The 22,406-nt window shown below is 46.0% G+C and overlaps 1 protein-coding gene across 2 annotated transcripts in view; it reads left to right on the top strand.

The window, feature by feature from the left end:
- The window catches only part of dock1 (dedicator of cytokinesis 1), an 87,621-nt gene that overhangs the window by 1,911 nt on the left and 63,304 nt on the right, over positions 1 to 22,406 (top strand). For both annotated transcript variants that reach the window (XM_086016480.1, XM_086016481.1), the window contains exons 2-27: positions 4,351 to 4,434; positions 4,695 to 4,735; positions 4,830 to 4,885; positions 5,214 to 5,310; positions 5,382 to 5,530; positions 5,855 to 5,990; positions 6,149 to 6,306; positions 6,378 to 6,459; positions 6,845 to 6,980; positions 7,455 to 7,527; positions 8,594 to 8,673; positions 9,400 to 9,525; positions 9,862 to 9,986; positions 11,819 to 11,917; positions 12,009 to 12,081; positions 13,777 to 13,880; positions 14,097 to 14,280; positions 15,226 to 15,323; positions 16,337 to 16,426; positions 16,598 to 16,698; positions 16,786 to 16,914; positions 17,009 to 17,117; positions 17,842 to 17,912; positions 18,475 to 18,581; positions 19,079 to 19,206; positions 19,411 to 19,506. In XM_086016480.1, coding sequence (XP_085872606.1) covers positions 4,351 to 4,434; positions 4,695 to 4,735; positions 4,830 to 4,885; positions 5,214 to 5,310; positions 5,382 to 5,530; positions 5,855 to 5,990; positions 6,149 to 6,306; positions 6,378 to 6,459; positions 6,845 to 6,980; positions 7,455 to 7,527; positions 8,594 to 8,673; positions 9,400 to 9,525; positions 9,862 to 9,986; positions 11,819 to 11,917; positions 12,009 to 12,081; positions 13,777 to 13,880; positions 14,097 to 14,280; positions 15,226 to 15,323; positions 16,337 to 16,426; positions 16,598 to 16,698; positions 16,786 to 16,914; positions 17,009 to 17,117; positions 17,842 to 17,912; positions 18,475 to 18,581; positions 19,079 to 19,206; positions 19,411 to 19,506 — 2,732 coding nt within the window. The remainder of the gene's footprint in view (positions 1 to 4,350; positions 4,435 to 4,694; positions 4,736 to 4,829; positions 4,886 to 5,213; positions 5,311 to 5,381; positions 5,531 to 5,854; positions 5,991 to 6,148; positions 6,307 to 6,377; positions 6,460 to 6,844; positions 6,981 to 7,454; positions 7,528 to 8,593; positions 8,674 to 9,399; positions 9,526 to 9,861; positions 9,987 to 11,818; positions 11,918 to 12,008; positions 12,082 to 13,776; positions 13,881 to 14,096; positions 14,281 to 15,225; positions 15,324 to 16,336; positions 16,427 to 16,597; positions 16,699 to 16,785; positions 16,915 to 17,008; positions 17,118 to 17,841; positions 17,913 to 18,474; positions 18,582 to 19,078; positions 19,207 to 19,410; positions 19,507 to 22,406) is intronic.

Here is a 22,406-nt window from a genome sequence, read left to right on the forward strand (position 1 = left end):
TGCCGCATTTCATCGTGGTGCCGGTTACCGTTAGCGACTGCTTCTGAGGCTCCTCTTCTTTTACCGTCACAGCACCACAATTGATAATAGCGCAATAATAGCATTTTTAGCGGAAATGCCATCTTTGACAGGCCATGTAAACGGGGCTTAACTTTGGGGCGACTCAAGAGACTGGCCAGCACAATTCTCCTTTGGACAAAGGCTGCAAAAGATGCAGAGGAACCTGTGTGACGGCGTGTAACGCTAGCCCTCTCCGCTCCCTTGCCGGTATTGATCCAAACAGCCCTCGCTTTGTGCGCTGAGGTGGCCCCGCCGTGCTTGTTTTGCCGGCTTGACAGATGGACCAACGGCGTGCACGGTGGCGGTGTGAAACACAGTTCAGCCACGTCGACCGGCGTCATTACATAATTTAGACGGGCCTCGGTGACGATAATACAGCAGAACCGCCCGACTGTCAACTTCCATTAGGCGGCCGGTTGCGCGAAAGCGGGATTCTACCCCCCCCCCAGCCTCGCCTGACACTTTCTTTTCTTATTTTCTTCGGCAATAACTGACAAAATATTGTAAGCTTGGAAAACGGCAGAAACAAGGTTCACATCCGTATTGATTAAATTGAATTCCTTGACAAAATTGACCCCACCTAAGTAAAAAATGACTTCATGCTTTGTTTGTTAGCAGAATTATGCAAACGCCTATGTTCATTTTGATGAACTCTTCCACCGAATTTGACATTTTTTCTTTATTTTCCAGTGAATCCGTCTCCAAGTTCAAAATATCGTCACCGGGAAGACTACATTCTTGCCGGTTTTTGTTTGCAACTTTAAGAAAACTGCCAAGCAAAATAAGGAAAGACACCAATGCAAGCTAGTGCGACTGTTGAACGTTTAGGTCACACACAGGCTTGCAAAGTTGGTTAAAAGGTTAACTACAAACTTTTGGGTGTCATTAAGAACTTGCGACCCCCCCCCCCCCCCCCCCTTGCTTTAATCTGCCAGAGTTTTGCTCGCAGCAAGTGGGGGCTTCGACACCGGACGACCTGTCTTCTTCAGTGTACCAAGAGCTAATCTCACAAGTGCGCCACACTTGAAGACTGTCTATCAGCGCTTGTTATTAAAAGTTCCCTAAGCGCTTTGAAAATAGGTTGCCTCATGTTTATTTGCAAATCAACGGGCTCAGCATCTCTTGTGCAATTGGGGTCATAATGTCAACATCAACTGAAGTCCTTGTTATTGTTGCATTTGTCCCATGTTTTTTTTTTTTTTTTTTTTTTTTTTTTTAACCATGCCCTTTTATTCCAGGATTTCTAATGGAGACGTCAGTCACTGCGGGTGTGACATCGCTCCCGTTACTTTTAGGCGCGGCTGCCCTTGTGACGAAAAGGCCATTTGGTGTATTAATGTGTGCTCTCGTGCCCGGTTAAATACTTGATGATGGCTTGGAAGGCGGCGCCTTGCTCAACTCTGGAGGCGGTTTTCGCTGAAAGAGCCACATGGGTCCACATCCGTCACCTTGCTTTATAACCTCGGCGACCTCGCGCAAGTGCTCGACGAAGATTCAAAAAGGATTTGCGGGAAGGTTAAAGAGCTGGAATTGCCATTGACAGATGAGTCGCATCTATTGGAGAGGTGGAAAATTGACTGAAATCAACGGCGCCTGTGCGATTTGCAGCCACGTAGCCCACGCCGCTCGCGAATGCCGAACAAGGCATACGTGCGGCTTCACCGTACAGTACGTACACGAAGGCGGCAGGAAGGCAAATGGCTTTTGAGTCTTTTGCTGATGGTGCTTAGTGGGCACTTTTAGTCTGGAGCTCAAGGCTGCTCATTTGCAGTGACAGAACTCTCAACAGGAAATACCCCCCCTACCGCCCCCCACCCACCCCATCTCCTCTTGGGCCAATTATAAACAACAGCCACTTGAAGAGGTTTTTATGAAAGTGGCGATAACGCCGGCTAAAATGTCAAAGTAGAGCGAAAGGGAGAAAAGCTTCCTACTGACCCGCGATTGCACCCAAGCGAGGAGGAAATGCCGCTTGAGATATTAAAAAAAATCACAATGGATGGAGAGCTTCCAGTCACGGCAGAAGGAAATACGATCTTGCGCAGGAAGATGCAGCACGCATCATTTTGCTAAACAAAAAAAGGAGGCTTGCAAAGCAACTTGACGACAATCGACCTTCACCTCTCTGGCTTGATTTTGTGTTGGGGTTGGGAGTTGCATTAACATCTAGTTATGCTCATTCAAAGCCTGAATGATTAATAGATTATTGATTAATGGGAGGTTTTGTTTTGCTGAGAACATATTTTTGGTGTGTAAAAAAAAAAAAAAAAAAAAGACGTGATGTTTTTTGTTTGTTTGTTTTTTTGTCTGAAAAATTGCAGGCTCCCGCTTTAACTTCCTGCCATCTTGCAGTGCAAACCTGCCACCTTTGAATAGTGCCCTTTGCAACTCTTTCACAGTGAGTCATCCATTCCAAAACAGCCGCACTTCTAGTCGACCACAGATGCCAAGCCAAGGCTGAACACTCAATCTGAATTGACAGCTTTGTAAATAACCCTCCCCTCATTGTATTTTACTGAATTATGTCATTACCTCTGGCAAGCTCAAAGCACCCGTAAAACGTTTGTTTGATCTTTGTTATCTTCCAAACAAAACCCATCACCAAAATGAGGTGATTGCAAGTCGAAGGTCAACCAAAGCCACCGACTAATCTCCTCAATAGTCCGACTTTGTTTGGGATTCCGCGGCCGACTCGCTCGCGGCGCTATCGATGGCGCTGCAGCTCCTCCATCAGTGGCCGGTCATGGCCGCGCGCGTCATTGGCGCGGCTTATAATTGAGCCCAAAGTGATGATTCAGCCTCTGCGTCGCTTGGATAATTGTGGAATGGCTGGGTGTCGCTGAGCGATCTGATTCCACTCTGTGAGGTCCTTACGTAAGAGGTTTACGTCTCCTAATGACCCCCCCCCCCCCAGTCTCCGGCATCATCTCGGCAAGTGGTGCAATTATTTACCCCATGTTTGGATCATCATCATCATCATCATCATCGGAAAATCATTATCATGTGCCGTGATCAAGTGTCAGGACTAAGGTGAATGTTAAAGTTAAGATCATCGTTGGGGATTAGGCCTAAAGACCCCGTTCGGTCAATTTGTTTCGTAATACGTGATACAAGATAACTGGTGAAAACATGCAAAGACTGAGAACTGTAATAAAAAAAAAAAAGAAAATTGTGACGAGAGAGTGTTCAACTGTTTTTCACCATTTCAGTTTTCATGATTAATTTTGTTGAGGGGGCGCGACACACAGTTGGCAAACTAGCAATGCGTAGGCCGTGAAAATGCACCTTCGTTTTGAATAGTCTGCTGGCATGGCTGCTTTAGAGTGCCTCATTGTCCGCTGTGAGTGCATGCAGGGCACAGAGATGCGTGAGGTTTAAATTAAAAAAAATGAATCAAAGTCAGACATGACAGCCTGTGTGTTGATTTTCACTTTACAGGGACATAAAAGTGAGGGTTAAGGTTGCGGTAAAGAGTTTAGTATAGGGTCAGTGTTTGGGGATAGAGTTTTGGTCACTTTTAGGCTAGGGGTTGTGTTTGGTTGAGGTGAAGGTTAGTATGAAGCTTAAGGTTAGAGTTAGGACTAGGGCTCACGCGTCCTGTTTGGTTTAATGGTTGATCACTGCGCTCCCTTGAGTTGTGGATGATGGGACATTTTGACTGAGCAAGTGGCCCACTTCAAAATAAACACGCAGGCATTTCTTGCCATTAGCGGCGGCATAATCGAGCGCTCCCTGCTGTCAAGCGACAAAAGCGCCTTCCCGTTTTTGTGTTTGTTGCGCGGCCCTCGCCCCACGCCGGTGCCTTTTGTGTACTTGAAACAAACGGCGTGCATTTCCTGCGGGTAGCGCGGCTCTTTGTTCACGTGTCAGCACGTGGCTCTGGTGACTTCTCTGGCCTGGTCGGATTGTTTGAGGGCTCACAAAAACACCGGCGCCTATTTATTGATGGCAACCTGACACATCAGGCTAATTGAAATGTGCTACTAGTGCATTTTATTGGCTTCCACTGGAACATGATGTGATTGACCTCAAAAAGAAGGTTCGGTTGTTCTTTTAAGCTTCAGCCATGAGACCATCTGTCGCAGATTTTTATTGGGTGCTAATAAAGTGGCCTCAAACCAAAAGGAAAATCTGGTTTGTTTCACACCGCCTCCAGTGTTTTGGTCTTTGCTCTTTCCCGCCGCCTGTCGATTGCGACACCATCCGCGGCGCCGGGCGCTAACCGGCGTGGGTGGACGCTGTAAACAGGCGCCGCTTCCTCCTCGTAAGAATCCCTCCGGTCTTTTTCAGCAATCTACAACTACGATGCCCGCGGAGAGGAGGAACTGTCGCTGCAGATCGGCGACACAGTGCACATACTGGAGACACACGAACGTAAGTGAGCGTCTTTTGTAACGTGACATTCACCCACATTTTTGCAGCGTTCGGACCGAGCCCTGCCTCAAATAGCCGGAAGATGAACGGCCGCCCATTGAGGTTTGCAATTGCGCTTTACACTGCTGCTGGCTTGAAACACGAGTGGCGGAAGGACAAGATGTCCGTCAAAAACTCCCCTGTAGTCTCTGTATTTGTTTCCCATACCTACCCTGCATTTCCCCTTGTGTATCTTCACTCTTTTGTTTCCTTCTTCCCAGACTGGTACAGAGGGCATAGACTGAGGAGGAAATCCAGAAAGGTGAGCGTCAGGTTAATCCAGTCAAGTTGTGACCCAGTTGTTGACCCGCACATGTTTTGCATTGACCTGTCTGACTTGTGCTCCACTCTGGCAGGGCATCTTTCCCGCCTGCTACATCCACTTGAAAGAGGCCACTGTCGAGGGCAGCGGGTCAGTACTTGAAGAGTGTGTTGCTGTGATTCCACAATCATGCGGCTTTCCTGTTGGGCTGCCGGATTAAAGACCTTGAAAATGAATTCAGGGACCGGTTTCAAGATCACTGCCGAAAACGTGCAAAGACTCAGAAGTGTGTCGTGCGCAATTGTGGAGATACAGCATCAGCGTGTTTTTCACCATCGATTTAAAAAGAGCCGATACCGGCCGACCAAATTGTGGTTCCTCGTGACAGGCCTTACGAGTGTGTCGAGATACGAGCCGACGTTCGGACGGATGTTTCGATTTGCGAGTACGTCGTCATAGTTGCGATTTGTCACCGCAGGCAAAAGGAGACGGTCGTTCCAACCGAGCTGCCGCTGGTGCAGGAAGTCACCACCACGCTGCGCGAGTGGGCATCGATATGGCGCGACTTGTACGTGGTAAGTGGCACGTTCCTTTGTGACTTTATGAATCCCGGGACTGTGTTCGGACAAGTTTTGGCTGCTTGCAGGGAGACAAACGCGAGATGTTCAACTCGGTCCGGGACATGATCTACGACCTGATCGAATGGCGCTCCCAAATCCTCTCGGGCACGCTGCCGCAGGACGAACTCTCCGAGCTCAAGCAGAAAGTCACGTCCAAGATTGACTATGGCAACAAGTGAGGATTTGCTCATTATCATCCTTTCAAAGTTTTCCCAAAATGAAGGCCACTAAGCCCATTTATGAGGAAAAAAGGCTTAACAGGTAAGTTGATTGAAAAAGAGATGCGGTGGAAATTTATCCAGCAATTTTTTGTTATCATTTTCAGTTCAAGTCTTTGATAGTCGTTCACGGTTCTGCCCCCCGCAAACACCCTGGAGCTGATTGGAGCTTATTCCTCTGAATTGCTCTATGAATTTAGAAAGTTAAACAAGAGAGAGTTCTGACCTTTAAAAAAAAAAAAAAAAAAAAAAGACAAATTGGAACCTATTCTTGATCCCAGGTACTTGGATCTGGACCTGGTGGTTCGGGACAAGGACGGAAACATTCTGGACCCGGAGCTCACAAGCACCATCAACCTGTTTCGAGCGCACGAGACGGCATCCAAGCAAATCGAGGACCGCATCCAAGAGGAGAAGGTGAAACAAAATCCTGGCTCGGAAGCTACTCACCTGCTTTGAGACACCAACTGTGACTTCAAACCCGAATTTGAAACTCAATATGAAAACGTTGAATGTGAAAACCTAACCCTAAAAGCGCGTTCAACACAAGTCTTCCTCCTTTTTTCCCCCTCCAGTCGCAGAAGCAGAATATCGACCTGAGCCGGCAGGCCAAGTTCGCCTCCACGCCGGCGTTTGGCCTCTTCGTCACGCTCAAGAACGTGGTGTGCAAGATCGGAGAGGATGCCGAGGTGCTCATGTCGCTCTACGACCCGGTGGAGTCCAAGTTCATCAGGTGAGCACCCGCTGTGTGAGCGAGTTGTGGGCCATTGACTGACTTTTTTTTTTTTTTTCTCTCTCTGGCAGCGAGAACTACCTGGTGAAGTGGTCCAGCTCCGGTCTGGTGAAAGACATCGACCAGCTTCACAACCTGCGTGCCGTCTTCACTGTGAGTTGACTTTTTCATGGCAAAGCTGTGTGGTTGTTTTGAACACGTCGTGTAATTCTTTGTTTTATGTTAAGTTTGACTGTCAACTTCGACTATAAAAAGCACAGTTTGCCGTCAATGTTATACATTAATGGCCACATTATGCCGCCGCCCCTGTGTGACCTATATCTTTGCTACTGTAACAATGAAAATTTCCCCACTGTGGGATCAATAAAGGCATTCTTATTCTTATTCTTATTCTTATTTATTTATTCCCTTTTTTTTTTTTTATGAAGAATTGTTCACTATCTGCTGAATTGCTGCTTATTGTGAAGTGAGTTGCCGTGTTTTTGCTCCGCTGAGTGGCAACGGTGTGATTATTGCTTGGCTATTTGCTTCCTTTCAGGATTTGGGCAGTGAAGACCTGAAGCGCGAGAAGATCAGCTTTGTGTGTCAGATTGTGCGAGTGGGCCGCATGGAGCTGCGTGATAACAACACTAAGAAGCTGACGTCGGGTCTGAGGAGACCCTTCGGCGTGGCAGGTGAAGCCCGCTGCGCAGCCCTTGACAGAACGATAGCTTACATTTTGTAAACAAACTCGAGTGACTTTGTTCACGGAAAGCTGCAACTCGCGGCGGCAGATCTTTCGACAGAAAATGCGCAATTTCTTCAAATGGTGTGCTCCAATAGACGCCATGCCCCACTTAATCAGCCCCATAAGGAAACAAAATATGTGAAATATATAACTATGTGGGATGAGTCACTTTGTGGGGAAGTCATGATAATAATTCCGAATTAATTCATTCATAATAAAAAGACACTAAAAATGCTCTGGTACTATCCCCTAAATGCCTTCCCCTTTAGTCGATGTCTGCTGATCAGTGCAGCGGACACTCCAGGACACTGTATGTGTGTGAATCGAATGTGATGAGCGAGTCTTCCCCACTCTTGAGGCCATTTTGTTTCTGTGCCCCAACAATGTTGCAATAATGCTCCCGTTGTCCCCCTCCCTGCAGTCATGGACGTCACTGACATCATCACGGGCAAAATGGACGACGAGGACAAGCAGCACTTTATCCCGTTCCAGCCGTAAGTGCACAACGCCGTCCTTCTGTGGCCGGCCGCCGTTTGATTTCGTTCCCCCTCCAGTCCTTGACACCTGATTAGCGCCGACCTTAAGAGGCGTGCGTGGCTGCGTTCCCCCCCGCTGACTCAATTAAGGCAATCTCATTAACGGGCTGCCACTCTGGCAGACAGGCGGAGTAACCTTTTGCTTAACGCCATTTTCCGCATAATTGCAAGCGCTTCAGCGGGGCCAACAGGTGACCCGAAATTTCATCCGTCCGCATAAATTATGCTCATTACAGCCCGTCTACAAGCAGCTGCTGTATGTGTTTCAACAGACAAAAAGCATCAGGAAAAACAGAACTTGACTCGCTTTTAATTCGTTCTGTGAGCAAGCTCTTAATTCTCTTTACGTATTCACACCCAGATATTTTTGTATTACATGTTTTTAAAACAACAGATAAAATACAGTGTAATTAAGGGAAGGTGAATACATTTGGTACAGTTACACAGAATACAAATGTGTCAAATAAAATGAAGTGAACTGAACTGAAATGAGACTAATCCTCTCATCACATGAAAGGTGGCGTCATCAGGACTCGCACACAAAGAGGAAAAGTTATTACCAGCCACACACTAAAGCGCCTTTGTCCACAATCATAAACACTCGTTTTTATAATATTAGCACTTCAGTATCTGGCGAGGGACATCATTCTCTTGATTGTCAATTAAGCGCCGGCAGATTTTGCCCCAAAGAGTTGAACTAGCACATTTTGTCTGTCTGACATTGTGTTGTCAGCGCCTCCTGCACTTCCCCATCACCATTACACTTGTTTCTCTCAGCAGCACCATCACATCTGCTGCTAAAGCACGGCGCCAAATGACGAGTACATGATGAGCATGTTAGTTGGTTTTTTTTTTGTTTTTTGTTTTTTGTTTTGATAGCCCAGGAAGTTTCCATCTGTGAAGACCCACTGACGCCAACTGGACGCTGTTTCCCAAACTATCATTTCTGCTTCGCCGCTAACGGGCGGCGTTGTGTTTGTCAGTCATCGGCCATCTCACGTTTTTTTTTTTTGAACTCATTAAGGGTGGCCGGCGAGAGCGACTTCCTGCAGACTGTCATCAACAAAGTCATCACGGCCAAAGAGGTCAACCACAAGGGCCAAGGTAAAGCACACTTGAGAATTACACATGATGTGATTGATTGGAGCGTAAAAATGGAGGCACACGACATTGTGGAGTCAAGCTCATGCATGAGACAAATATATGCTAAAAAAAAAAATCAACCAAGCAACAGCTCGCAACTTGATAAACTAGTAATACAGCCCAAAAACAGCTGAGGTGAAATTCTGACAGTTTTCATGAAGTCAGGGGTTCTACAGCCGGCGGCGACCCCACATTTGATATGCAGGAACACCGTATCATGCTCGAATGCAACATCATACTTTGTCAAGCATTGGCGCTGTCCTTGCACCTAAAATAACCCCCCCATGCGTCTCCATGGTAGCAGAATTCCTCCACTAATTAAGACACGCGGCTCTTCTGCTCACATATAATCACAGATTTGACACGTCTGCGCGGGAAGGAAGAACATGCAAGGTGTCTCCTGCTTCTGTCAGCAGCTAGAAAGTCCTCCCTGGATAAATGGAGCACTCAGCGCGGCTAGCGTATCAAAAGGCTTCCAGCTGGTCTCGTAACAACACGAGGCCTCGGCAAAAGCCGATCAAAAAAAGAGGTTGACGTCGATGAATTGGAGAAAAACAAAAAACGCGCTCATTGAGTTGATCCTTTGGACGCTTGCCTAATTTTCAGTGATGGCATCATGAAAAATGCAAAAAAGTAAAAGCACAACACCCTGAAGTCGTTTGGATTTTTTTCTTTTTAAATCTCTAGGCCTGTGGGTCACCCTCAAACTGCTCCCCGGCGACATCCACCAGATCCGCAAGGACTTCCCTCACTTGGTGGACCGCTCCACAGCCGTGGCTCGCAAGATGGGCTTCCCGGAAATCATCATGCCCGGTTGGTGGAACATCTTCTTTTTTTTTTTGTCCACTTTGAATGTCACTTTATTATATTCATATTTGCTATTAGCAACGTTACGCCAGTTGACATTTGTTTGGTAGAATTATATGGTTTGAACATATTGAATGTGCAATGTTTAATTCTCTTTTATCTGTTAGTTTTACAACTTAATAGGGGTCTGTAGATTTATTTATTTATTTATTTTTTTAATCCTGTGTATCTGCTTGCCTGACCATGTTGTTTCCCGAATGTCACATTGGTGTTTTCCTGCTTCCTGAACGCCACAATGTTGCTGCTTGGCTACTTCCTGGCCCACTTGTTGCTTTCCCAAAGGTGACGTGCGAAATGACATCTACTTGACCCTGGTCCAGGGAGATTTTGACAAGGGGAGCAAGACCACCCCCAAAAACGTGGAGGTCACCATGTCCGTGTACGACGAGGACGGCAAAAAACTGGAGGTACGACATGGTCAATTTCCAGTTTATTATTATTATTTTCGGTTCATTTTCAAAGTAACCCTTCCAACCCTGGTTATATGATGGCAATGAAAGGTGTAATGGTAACTTGAATGGTGCAATTTTTTTTTTTTCTAAATTTCCTTCAAAGTAGTGATTTTGGAGGTGCGAAAATAAGCTTTGATAATACAGTAGATCAGTATTGTAATAGAGGGATTTACGTTTCCTATCCTACAAATGAGGCATGCATATTTGCATGTATTTTTTTTAATTTTGTGACCTTCGTAGCCACTTCCACACCCAGAAGACTTTCGGTTCCTTTTGGACTCATCGCTCCATCCCAAATTTGCATACGAGCGCAAGATATTTTTTAATCATCTGCCAGGCCAACAGTGTCTCGTGTCCTAATTAAACTTTAGCGCCCTCTAGAGATTCCAGCCAGTGGACGGCCTTTTTTTTTTACTTTGCGCCGGATGTTTAATTATTGCCGACCCTTGCTGGGACGACACCTCTTGTACTGCAGAGGCCGTCGGCTAATAGGGAGCATGGGAGCTGTACAACACAATGTGGGAGGATGGTTGTCTGTGTAACATCATTTACTTTATTTGCGAGCCGTCTCCCAACAACAGTGGAATCTCCAAAGTCAAGCGCCACCGATGCAGTGATTTATCGAGCAGGACAAGGAGCCAAATACACAAATATGAAAATGAAAACACTCACAAAGGACTTTCAGTCAGTGACTAATATGAACTGAAAAAAAAAAAAAAAGGAGAGCTACACTCACCGATGCACTTTCAGCTGTTCATTGACTTTATTTCAATGCATAGGGCCATGGTGGGGCGCTACATTCCTGCGCCCCCAAACTGGCTGACGCCACATCCGACTGTTGTGACTTTGTCTTTATGCACGCAAAAAAAATGTCCACATTCCGTATGATCAAGCTAACTCGCCATCTGCTGTAATGACGATTTATGTCTTTTTTGGTTTGTTTTGTTTTATGTCTCATCGCACCTCAGCAATTTGGAAGGCAGGTTTGCTAACACGCTGACTTGGTGAGGTGTACAGCTCAGTCTAGGACCTGCATTTCTCCTCTCCGCCTCCATTATTCTTCATTTATTTGGCCGCCTCTGGATTTTTATTTTTCGCCATCGTCCTTCTGTTGCCAGAAGGTTTTGCGATGCGGGCGAGCGACCTTTCATCATCTTGACGTATTTACCGCGCCGCCACCCCTCCTTTTCCTCACCTGTGGCTACGCTCCCTTTTCCTTTTTGGCTGTCATGAATTCCGGCAACTTATAAAGTGAGTTGTGCCCCCCAGTCGCGCTCAACTCGGCCCGGAGTAAACTGGGGGCCCTGTTATTCCTCATAATTGCTGCTTGTCAGAAGCCATTAGCGTCTGAGTATCTCAGCGGCGGAGAGTCAGCTGGCATCGCGCGAAAGCTGCTGGCAGATTGCAAGGAAACAAAGCCTTCCGCTGTCAGGCCCTCGCCTCGTTGGTACGCGGGCTACTTTCCATATGCGCGCTGACCACCTTAAATAATTAATTTCTCATTTATCCAGCAAATCCGCAAGGCTTTCGGGAGATTTGCAGGCAGGTGCTTAAGCGCGGAGACTTTGAAAGGCCTCCACCCCGCCGCGGGAGCGCATTTGATTAAATGGCTGCAAATGAAACCGAGTGACAAAAGCGCAGCCATTTTGATGATGTCTATTTGTGGCGGAGGGGTGGGGGAGGGCGTTTATGTACACGCTGGCTGTCAAGTCAGACGTTTACATTTTTCCACCCTCCTTCCGAAAGTGAGTTCAAATGTAGACTTTTTGAACGTCTGGATCTTCCAGAATGTGATTTTTCCTGGCGCCGGAGATGACGGGATCAGCGAGTACAAGTCGGTCATCTACTACCAAGTCAAGCAGCCACGGTGGTTCGAAACAATTAAGGTATTTTCCTTAATGTGCAAATATATGACCAAGTGTTTGCTAAATGGGTTACTAAAAGGTTGTTCATGCCGTGTGGTTCCACTCATTCCAGGTGGCAATTCCCATCGAAGACGTCAACAGGAGCCATTTGCGCTTCACCTTTCGCCACCGCTCATCACAGGACTGTGAGTACTGCCACTCGCCCGTCTTTTCTGCTTTCCTTTTTTTGATTCTATCCAGCAGATGAGATGCAGTCCTAGAAATTCTTCCAATGCAATGAGGAGCCTTTTTTGCGCGAGTCATCTGAATACCTGAATGCAGCCGCATTTTAAAGCCACACACACACACACACACAGATACTACAGTGTGATGCGAGAGGAGGCAACAGCAAGTGGACAAATATAATACCTGCACCTCACATGCATATTTTGTATTTTTAAAATAGTATTAATGTAATGCCATGAACAACAAGGACATAAATTGACTCTATTCCTCTGAAATTCAGAAATAAAATTGAGTGTTTCCTTAAAAAGAAATTTGACATTGTTTTTTAAAATACACATATTTCTTCAAGCATCCATTTTTTTCTTGAAATTCCGTAGCATTGACAATAGTTCCGCAATATTCTTGTTCAAGGGCGACTTAATTCTCATTTTTTTCCCCCCCTTCCCAAATACACTTTCATATTTATGCCGGTAGCAGCTACTCTGCTTTAAAATATGCGGCACAGCAAAGTAAACATAAATCTAAAGTGACAGCCCAACTTAAAGTCAAAAGGCAGCACACCTTCAGCACAAATGTAACTTTGATTGGCCCACAAAAGGAAATGTAGCCTGAAATGAACTCCTTTCCCCTCTCACTCTCCTCACCTGGGTGCTGTGCATATTGCCTTTTTCTCTCCACTGGCTGCCAGCCCAGCAATTATTCACTGCTAGGGGCAAACGATACAGCCGGAATTTATGCAGATCGAATGCGCGCCACACCGGTGATGAATCGCGCCTGCCCCCCGCGTAAATCTGCGCTTGTTGATCGGCGGTGATGATGGATGCGGCTGCGACCTGAACGCTCGCTTACAAGACGCCCGTAAGTCTGCCGCTTGTTTACGCAGTGTCAAGCGTTCAAGCCGTCGGCACGTGACATGTCAGCAGAACAGAGCAGGCATCTTCAGAAGGAGTTTCCAAGACTATTTTCTTGGAACGACTTTTTCAGAAAAAAAATCTAATTTTGTTGAACAAAAAAATTTCTTACCGGTAATTCTTAAGTGTACGATACAGTGTTTTTCCTCCGCAAATATTTTTCTTCCTATGAAAAATATGACTGGTTAATTTGAAAGAAGATTTTTTTCTAGTATGACTTAAAGAGTAAAACAGGAAACTTTTCTTGGGGGGGGGGAAATCCTAATACTTGAATTTCCTTTTTTTTTTCTCCTTTTCCAAAGAGTCTCCTAGAAAAAAATACTTTCCCTTGTAAAAAATACTACTTTATTCTTGCAAAATGTACTTTTTGTTTATAAAAAAAATATCAATATAATAACTCAAAAAAAATTTCCTTAAAAAATATTTTTGTACAATTACAAGTTACCAATACTGATAATAAAACATGACAAAAATAAATCTTTTTATTTTAGTCGGGGAAAAAAAGACTTTTTTTATGCCACCAAAGAAAACTGTAATGATGATTTCTTTTCAGGTAGGGGCAAAGCACTACTTTAATTGATTTTGATTGTATTTGACTTATTTATACTGTGTTTAATATCCACAAATATTTGCCCCTCTGGGATATATAAAGTTTTCTGAATCTTTGAAAAAAAAAAAAAAAATACACTAAAGCTGAAATATCGCCAAGGCTTTTGTGTCTTCTGTTTTTCCTTCCCCTCGCAGCAAAAGACAAATCGGAGAAGATCTTCGCCTTGTCTTTCGTGAAGCTGATGAGGTACGACGGGACCACCCTGAGGGACGGCGAGCACGATCTCACAGTCTACAAGGTACGAGAGCGAATCACCGCCTCCCACCCTACGAAAATACGCTTAGGGAGGATGTTTTGTTGCAGGCCGCTATAAATAATCCCTATGAATTGTATTGTCGGCAGTCAAATTGAATTAAGATCCCCGTCTGCTTGACTGTGGCCACTAATGTCATTTGAAATGTGTTTTCTCTATTTGAGAGAATTTGAGTGAATTTTTCTGTGGGCTGACTTGTAGGCCGAAGCCAAGCGTCTGGAGGACTCGTCCTTGTACTTGAACCTGCCCGCCACCAAGCTGGAACTGGAGGAGAAGGGCTATTCCAGCACGGGCAAGAGCACCCACAACCTGGGAAACTGCACCGTCAGCAAGGACTCCTTCCAGATCTCCACCTTGGTGTGCTCCACCAAGCTCACGCAGAATGGTGAGCAACCTTACACACGGCCCCGTGTGAGTGAGTGGGTGAGTGAGTGAACTGTTTCACTTTCTACCTACCTTAACTTCTCAACTATCGCCCTGAAGTCCTACTTTTAACTTTTTTTTTCCAAGATAGTCCAGGCTTTTAACACCTTTATTAAAAACACACTTTTTAAAATATTCCCTGTATAATATTCCCGGCCCATTATAAACAACGGAGCATGTTTAAAACTGAAGGTCATGGCCTTTGAGGCTCGTTGAAAACGAACCAGGCTGCTGTTAAGTCAATATTCACATGTTAATGTGGAACATTTTCTGTTCCAATTGTGCCGCGACAAGGTCACCTTTTTGTACCAGAGTTCTTTTTTTTTTTTTTTTTTTTTCTTCCTCCCTCCTTTTTTGAGAACATTTGTCGACTTAAATCATTGCAAAAAAAACCAGCTACGCTCCTCTAATTTCATCACAATTTTTAAATAACCTTAATGGTAGAATATTAGATATTTCATTTCACTTGTATACAGTACCTACCTAACGTGTTCATTTTTGCCTACGCTCCATATCTACCTTCTCAACTACTTACTTACCTGCCTTTCTGCCTTTCTTCCATCCTTTCTTTCCTTCTTATTTCCCTTCCAATCCTTCCTTCCTTCCTAACTTCCTTCTTAACTTTGAGCCATTCCGCCTCCCTACCTCTTTAACTTCCTCCCTTCTTCCTCCCGTCGTTTGACTATGCAGCGGCAACCTCAAAGCATAAAAAGCCGTGTGTGACTACAGCAGGGACTCATAATAAGTAAGTGTAATTCAGTGTAAAGTACAGTTTGTGTTCACTTGAGTCCACATGGATGGGCTCCAGCCGGCCAATGGGATCACGCTCCTCTCCCCCCGCAGGCCTTGAGACGATACCACCTCCGTGCACTTGGGTAATGCGTTTTTATTGGCTTTCTTTCCCCAGTGGACCTACTGGGCTTGCTGAAGTGGCGCTCCAACACCAGCCTGCTGCAGCAGAACCTCCGACAGCTCATGAAGGTGGAAGGCGGCGAGGTGGTCAAGGTCAGGACTGCGCACGAATGGGGCAAGGAAGCATGTTTGCTCATCCAAACAAATGACTCATTGGAAGCCAATCAGTTAAAAAAAAGAAAAAAAAAAAAAAAAAGGAGGCGGGGGGTTCAAAGTCAAACCTCAGGGGTACAAAACAGACTTTCAGGCTTGTGTCAGGTCTTCATAGGCTGGTTTCAAGTCCTGGATCAGGGTTTTGAACTCATACTAGGTTTTCAAATGAGAGTGTTACAGATGGAGCGCAAGAATACACAGACAAGTGTGAAGAGGTAAATTTTTGGAGGGTTATTGTTAATTAGGTTTCCCTAGAAAAACGTGCGTGTGTGTGATGTGAAGACCGATGAGTATTAGCGCCTCCCGCGTGCCTGAGTGTGTTTGCTGGTGTTAGCGGCGCTTTCTATATTAGTAAACATTTCAGCAAGGCTGCCTGATACATCTCACTTGCCTGCCTCCATATGACAGACAAACACGCCAGGCCCTGATGTGATTCATCATGTTTATGTGTCACCAGATGGATTTGCAGTTCAAAAAAAAAAAAAAAAAAAAAAAAGCAAAGAAAGTCATCTTTGTTTTAGTTGGTTATGAGTCACACAAATGTGAAAAAATACATGCCAGATTTTGGGTTAGGATTTCAAACAAGGGGAAGGAAATCAAGATTTAGGGTTTCAAACAAGGGTTGTGGTTTCACTTTGGGATTCAAGACAAAGTTAGCCTTTTAAGTCGGGTTTCAAGTCTGGACTAGGGTTTCAAACAACGGTAAGTGTTTCAAATTACGGTTTTGAGACAAGTATATAGGATTTCAATTTGGGGGCTCAAACTTGGGTTGAGATTTTAAGCGAGGCTTAGTGTTTAAAATTTGGGTGTCAACCCTATGTTTGGGTTTCAAACAAGGGCTGGATTTCCAAATGAGGTTTCAAACCAGGATTAGGGTTTCAAATGATTTTGAACACGGGCAAGGCTTTCAAATTCGGCTTTGGACACACTGTGCCACATTTTGTCCTTTGCAGTTCCTGCAAGACACGCTGGACGCTCTCTTCAACATCATGATGGAGAACTCGGACAGCGACACCTTTGACACCCTGGTCTTTGACGCCTTGGTGAGTGAGCAACTCCATGGGTATTCAACACATTTTTTATTTTATTTTTTTTTAGAATGTTGTCATTCATGACCTTAAATGTACTTCAGACCAACGAGTTTGTTACCTAATTGGGCTGCTCAAACGGTCTTTTTTTCATGATTATGTTTTTTAATCTTTTTCTTTGCTCAGGTGTTCATTATCGGGCTCATCGCCGATCGCAAATTCCAACACTTCAACCCGGTCCTGGAGACGTACATCCGCAAGCACTTCAGCGCCACGCTGGCCTACACGTGAGTCGGACGTCGTCACAAGAGAGCGGCGGCGGCGTCCTCCGCGCGCGCCGCGCTGACGACACGCGTGTGCGTGTGTTTGGGCAGGAAGCTGACCAAGGTTCTGAAGAACTACGTGGACAATGCCGAGAAGCTGACGGAGCAGCTGCTTAAGGCCATGAAGGCCCTGGAGTACATCTTCAAGTTCATCGTGCGCTCACGGGTCCTCTTCAACCAGTACTGCGTTGTCTTTTCCTATTCTGAGAGCATCGTTAGCGTAGCCCTGGCGCCTAACTGTTAGCTGTGCTCCCCCCCCCCCCCCCCCGGGCAGGCTTTACGAGAACAAAGGAGAGGCCGACTTCATGGAGTCTCTGAGGCACCTCTTCACCTCCTTCAACCACATGATGAACAGCAACTCGGAGAACACGGCCATGGTCAAGGTAAAGGCCGCCCCGCAGTTGAAGACTCCCGTGATCCAAGGACGGCGTTTGAATTCCTTCTGCTCACTATGCTGTTTCTTTCCTCATCCTTAGCCGCACTTTCTTTTACTGTCTTTTCTACGTGGCCTCAATGTAAGCACTGCACGTACAAGCCAAGTGATGCTATTTGTTAGCCCCTCGATGATGTGTTAGCGTCAAGCTAGCGGACTTTAAAAAAGTGATGTGGCTGTTTTATATTAATATTATATATTGACTGCGAGGGGGCGTTAGGCAGTTTCAAGATTTTGAAGATCTGTTCGCCACCTGCCAAACAAACCAAAAAGTCTTTGGACACAAGTCAGAATGAAAGGCTTGACAGTAAGTGCAGTCCAGACTTCCCAGATTTAATCTTTCATCACGTCATACTCTTTGTTTGTTTCTTCTGTCTCGGTGTCATTTCCTCCTCTCAACCTTGACTGTCCTGTGAACTGCTGCTCCTCTTGGCTTTCTGCCCTTTAGCTGCTCCTCAAGGTATTTATCTCTCTGGAATTTCATACAGCTTCAGTGCTAGCCATTGCCAATTGAAGTCTAAATCATTTTAATTCAGTTTGCCGCCAAAACGGGCTGCGGGATCAAACAAGCTTGAATAAAGCCAACCGATGTGCGAATTGAAGCAGAATCTCTCCCTATGATTCCTTTTTTTTTGGTGGGGGGGGGATTCAGACTTGTGGTTGTTTGTGTCCAGGGTGCTGCACTCAAGTACATTCCCACTATTGTCAATGATGTGAAGCTGGTGTTTGACCCAAAGGAGCTAAGGTAAGAAACGTAATACTTGAACGTGCGTTTTGCTCAGGCAACACAGCGCCCACCATTTTGTCGCCAAAGTAGCCCATCCATTCAGTCAGCCATGGTGGCGCTTTCCATCTCTCTGCGCCGTTTGGTTTCCTTCCACCCCAATGTGCCGACAGCACGCCTTGAGCCAATAAAGCTTTGTTCAACTGGGCAAATATTTGGTCCGCAGTCACTGGAGTCACAGACCCGGGAAATAAATACTCCAGTCAATCAGCAGCCAGCTCTTTGTCAATAAAACACAGAATTTGGAGTCTGACCACCTGCTCTCCAAATATATCAAGACGATAGGTCAACACACATTGAACTAGAAATCGTTGAAAAGTTTGTGGTGACGCAATATTGAAGCTGCCGGTGATGCCGTTAAATAATTGATATGGTCCTGCAATATCCAATATACATATGTTGTATAATAAATACAGTCCGTCATTTTGTGATCGTAAATGTCTGATGGAGGAAAATTTAGATGGCGATTGGTGGCCATCGGAGGCGTCGCCTGCTGACCTTTCGTCTGCCCTCATTCCCACAGCAAGCTGTTCACGGAGTTCATCCTCAAGGTTCCTCCGGGTCGCCTGGTGAAGCAGAAGCTGGAGTGCCTGATCGACATCGTCCACAGCGATCTCTTCACCCATCACGGTACCAAACGCACGCGCTCCAGGTTCAGTAATGGAAAAGGTCGCGCCGCCTGCCGGCGACGGCTCTCTTTTTTTCTGTTTCGGCGAATTCTTAGCACAGCAACACAATCATGAGAAAGAGTAAACACAAGTGCAAACTGACGTTTTTGGTTTTGGTGCATAGTATTAAAAGCCCCTTTATGTTACCTATCAAAATTGGCATTCCTGCTTTTTGACTGTGTGTCATGGAATGGGCGTGGCAAGTATTGACGTAAACGTTTTCCGTCTTTGGGAGTAGTACCAGAAGCCCCTTTTACACTGCATGTAACATTTTCGGAAATTCCTTCATGCCGGCTTGCGATTAGAACACCTGTTGTCATGTTTCCAATCTGTCCAATTTGTGTGGCAAACGCATTGTTTGCATTTAATCCCCGAGCGTGGAGGAGGAAGCCATCCGAGAGCGCCGGCCGTCTGCATCGGCATATGCCGCCGTTGGTGACTGTTTTGCGTTCCCCGCAGATTGCCGCGAGATCCTCCTGCCGCTGATGACGGAGCAGCTGAAGTTCCACCTGGAGAGGCGCGAGGAGCCCAAGGCCTGCTGCCAGCTGCTCAGCGACATCCTGGAGGTGCTCTACAGGAAGGACGTGGTGAGGAACGCCCCGCCCCACCCCCCCGCGGGCCACCTCGCGCACTGGGAGAGCCGGCCTTGAACAAACTGTTGACTGAATGTTGGCAGCACTTTTTTACTATAGTGTGCAGGCACGCCCGATGAACTGCTTCATTAGGTTAGCTGTAGCAAATTAGCGTTAGTCACTTTTTTTTCTGCTGGCGTGTTGGCCACCTGTGTGCAGGGTCCCACCCAGTGGCATGTGCAGATCATCATGGAGAAGCTGCTTAGGACCGTGAACAGGACCGTCATCTCCATGGGCCGAGACTCCCCTCACATTGTAAGTCGATGGTCGCGCGCGCACACACACACACACACACACACACACACACACACTCCACTTTCACAGGCTTCATTTAAGGCAGTCTTGCTTATAGCTGCATGCTTTCTCTCACAATCTCCGTCTGAGTCGTTTTGATCTGTGCAGCAGACAGCTGTTTGAGTTCCGATCCACTTGTGTGTGCGTGTTGCATTTGGCACTCTTAATACGTTATTTTTTTTCTTTTTTGCGTCTTATCTGCTTGCATATGTCTGATCACCGACTCATTAGACGATGGGCGATGCCTGGCAGCGACGTGTGCATCGTATAAATACTTTGCACAATTTGCATGACTTTAATCCGTCTTCAGAGCAGTCTCCAAATAAAAGTACGTTTCATTTGTTCCCACTTTGAATGTTGCGCCTTATCTCTGGCGCGCCGTCTGTCTTCAATGGTTTGTCATCGGACGTTGACGAGAGCGGATCATCAATGTGAAATTATAAAATGTGTTTTTGCGATGGAAGCGTTTTGGAGGATACTCGACAATACGTTTATGACACTCTTAAATAGAGCTTCAGTAAATGAAATCATTTTCGGCCTACTGAATGTAAGTTGAGGTTAAGTAACAAGTTAATTAACTCTGCCCTCCAAAATGTCACCTTTTGTCATTTCATTAGCCCCCTTTCTTCCCTGCCAATTCTACACCCTCACTCGCTAACTCCCACGTCACACACCAGGCCAGGGCCCGCCTTTTAAAGCCACACACATTCACTGTTACAGATACTACACTGTACAACGTGAGGATGGTGACCACAAGTGGACAAAAATAATACCTGCAACTCACATTTTGCGGTGGTATTGTGCCAAATCAATTTTGATGCGAATAATTGATGGGTTGAGCAGCAGAACAATCGAAACAATCCATAGCTCTAGTCCGACCAGATTTTTTCATGCCACCCATTAAAAATTTGCAGTTGTTTCCCGCTTTGCTGCTCTGTCGCAGCGGCGCTCACAGAATGGAGCTTGTTTCACTTCCATTTTTATTCCAGCAATGCATCGCGACTCCATTTTTTTTTTTCGAACACGTTGCCAATGGCTCTGCATAAAATGCTTCCCCCGCAGTCTGGAGGCGGCCATGGACTCGCACTTCCGTGTCCTCTACCAGCTCTCCTCTCCAATTCATTCCCGTCCAAGATTCTCTGCCGGGTGTTGTGTTGTGCGACTCTCAGGCGATAAAGCCATTGTTGGGCGGCCCGTTTCATTTCCTCGCTCATTCAGCGCACGCTGAAGTGGGCCGTGTTAATTAGCCCAACCGCCGGCCTGAGTTGACGGTGCACACATTGAGCGAGGACACAAAAGGCCGCATGTGTAAATTCATCACTTGAGATGAACCGCTTGTCATGGCGCGGGCACTTTGCATGCTAATACGGCCGCCAGGAAACGGGCTACGCACCGGATGACGTCTTGTTGTCGTAACCTTTACCGTTGGGCCCTTTTGATCCCGCAGCTGGCCCACCACTTTGCCTGAAAGGCAATCAGCTCTCCTGCGGGCAGGCTGTATGAAACCATCCCTCTCTTGTGGCGTGCATGCAATGCAGGCTCGCTGCTTAATGAAACTTCTCTGCCTGCCCGTGACCTCCCGCGGTGCCATAAAAGGCAAGAATCTCGATGCAACACACACGTGTGTATGCTGATTTATGCTTTTAATTCATTTGCCACCTCCATGAGGTTCTAGAAAATGCAAATGGCATTGGTATTATTTAAAACTTTTTTGCTTGGCCCCAACCACCCCCCCCCCCTTCAGGGATTTACTCTAAGTCCCATGACACCGAACTTTTTTTTTTCTTCACAGGTAGTGTGAAGATAGTGCTTCTTATGAGGAAAAAAAATGTCTCTTTTGTCAGAACATATATCATCACTGTCCAAATTTTTCCCACAAATCGATAGTATTGGTCTGTCCCCAGGGAGTCTGTTGTTTTTCCACATTATGAACAAAGTGTTGGAAATAGCTTGAGAGCAAATCTATTAACTCTCTTGGACACTTGAGCTCTCGGTAAAAAAGCCTCCTCTGCAAGTACCATGTGGCTTTTTATTGCACCGAGACGGAAACTCTGGATATTTATCACGAGAAATAGTTCAGTTCAAATCATAATGCTTTGGTGCAGAAGAAACTGGTTCGCCACGAAGGTACGTTTGCATGTAGATTAATTTCCGCCCGTTCCGCTGCTTTGTCAGCTCATCGTTCGTCGATTTGTGCAGATGAACCTCGGACGAACGTTATACACTGGGGGAAAAAAAGGAGAGCTGTTCGAGAAGTTGCTAAGATTGCTAGACTGACTGCTCTCGAAAAGTCGCTCCTCTCTGTTCTCAGCCATGTTGTTAGTGTCAGCAGGAGAAGCTCTTTCATCTGTGGAGCCACAAAAAAAATATATATTCGGACGCCAGAAAGCTACTTACAGGTGTGAAAGTGCCCGAGATCCTTGCTAAAACGTATTGCATTTAAAATCAAGGGCTTTTGCCTTTGAAGCCACTCCCAGAAACATTTAATAATCAGTCAGGTTGAATTTTTTTTTTTTTTTTGAGTGGCCTGGCAGGAAGCGTGGCGGTCGTCTCCTGCGGCTTTCGCGGCAGCCCGGCCGCTGACCTTGTCCCACTGAGTGGCAGCCTCTTCCATTTAGATTTATGCATTAGCGGTCTACTCCGCTTCCCCGCTCTCACTCGTCCGTTTTTTTCCTGGCGCTCGGACGGAATGTAGATGAAGCGGCATCACGCGGACGGGTCCCCGGGCTGCGCTTTGGATGTTGTTGCGTTGGATGTTGCAGTGTCTCCGCTCTCACTGAGCACAATCCTCCTATCCCGACACATCGTATATTCAAATAAAATGATCAATTGTATGATATGAAGTTCAGATCTTGCTTAGA

Source organism: Filicampus tigris, chromosome 19, assembly GCF_054856515.1.
Source record: "Filicampus tigris isolate MCC_2025a chromosome 19, RoL_Ftig_1.0, whole genome shotgun sequence".
NCBI classification, from domain to species: Eukaryota; Metazoa; Chordata; class Actinopteri; order Syngnathiformes; family Syngnathidae; genus Filicampus; species Filicampus tigris.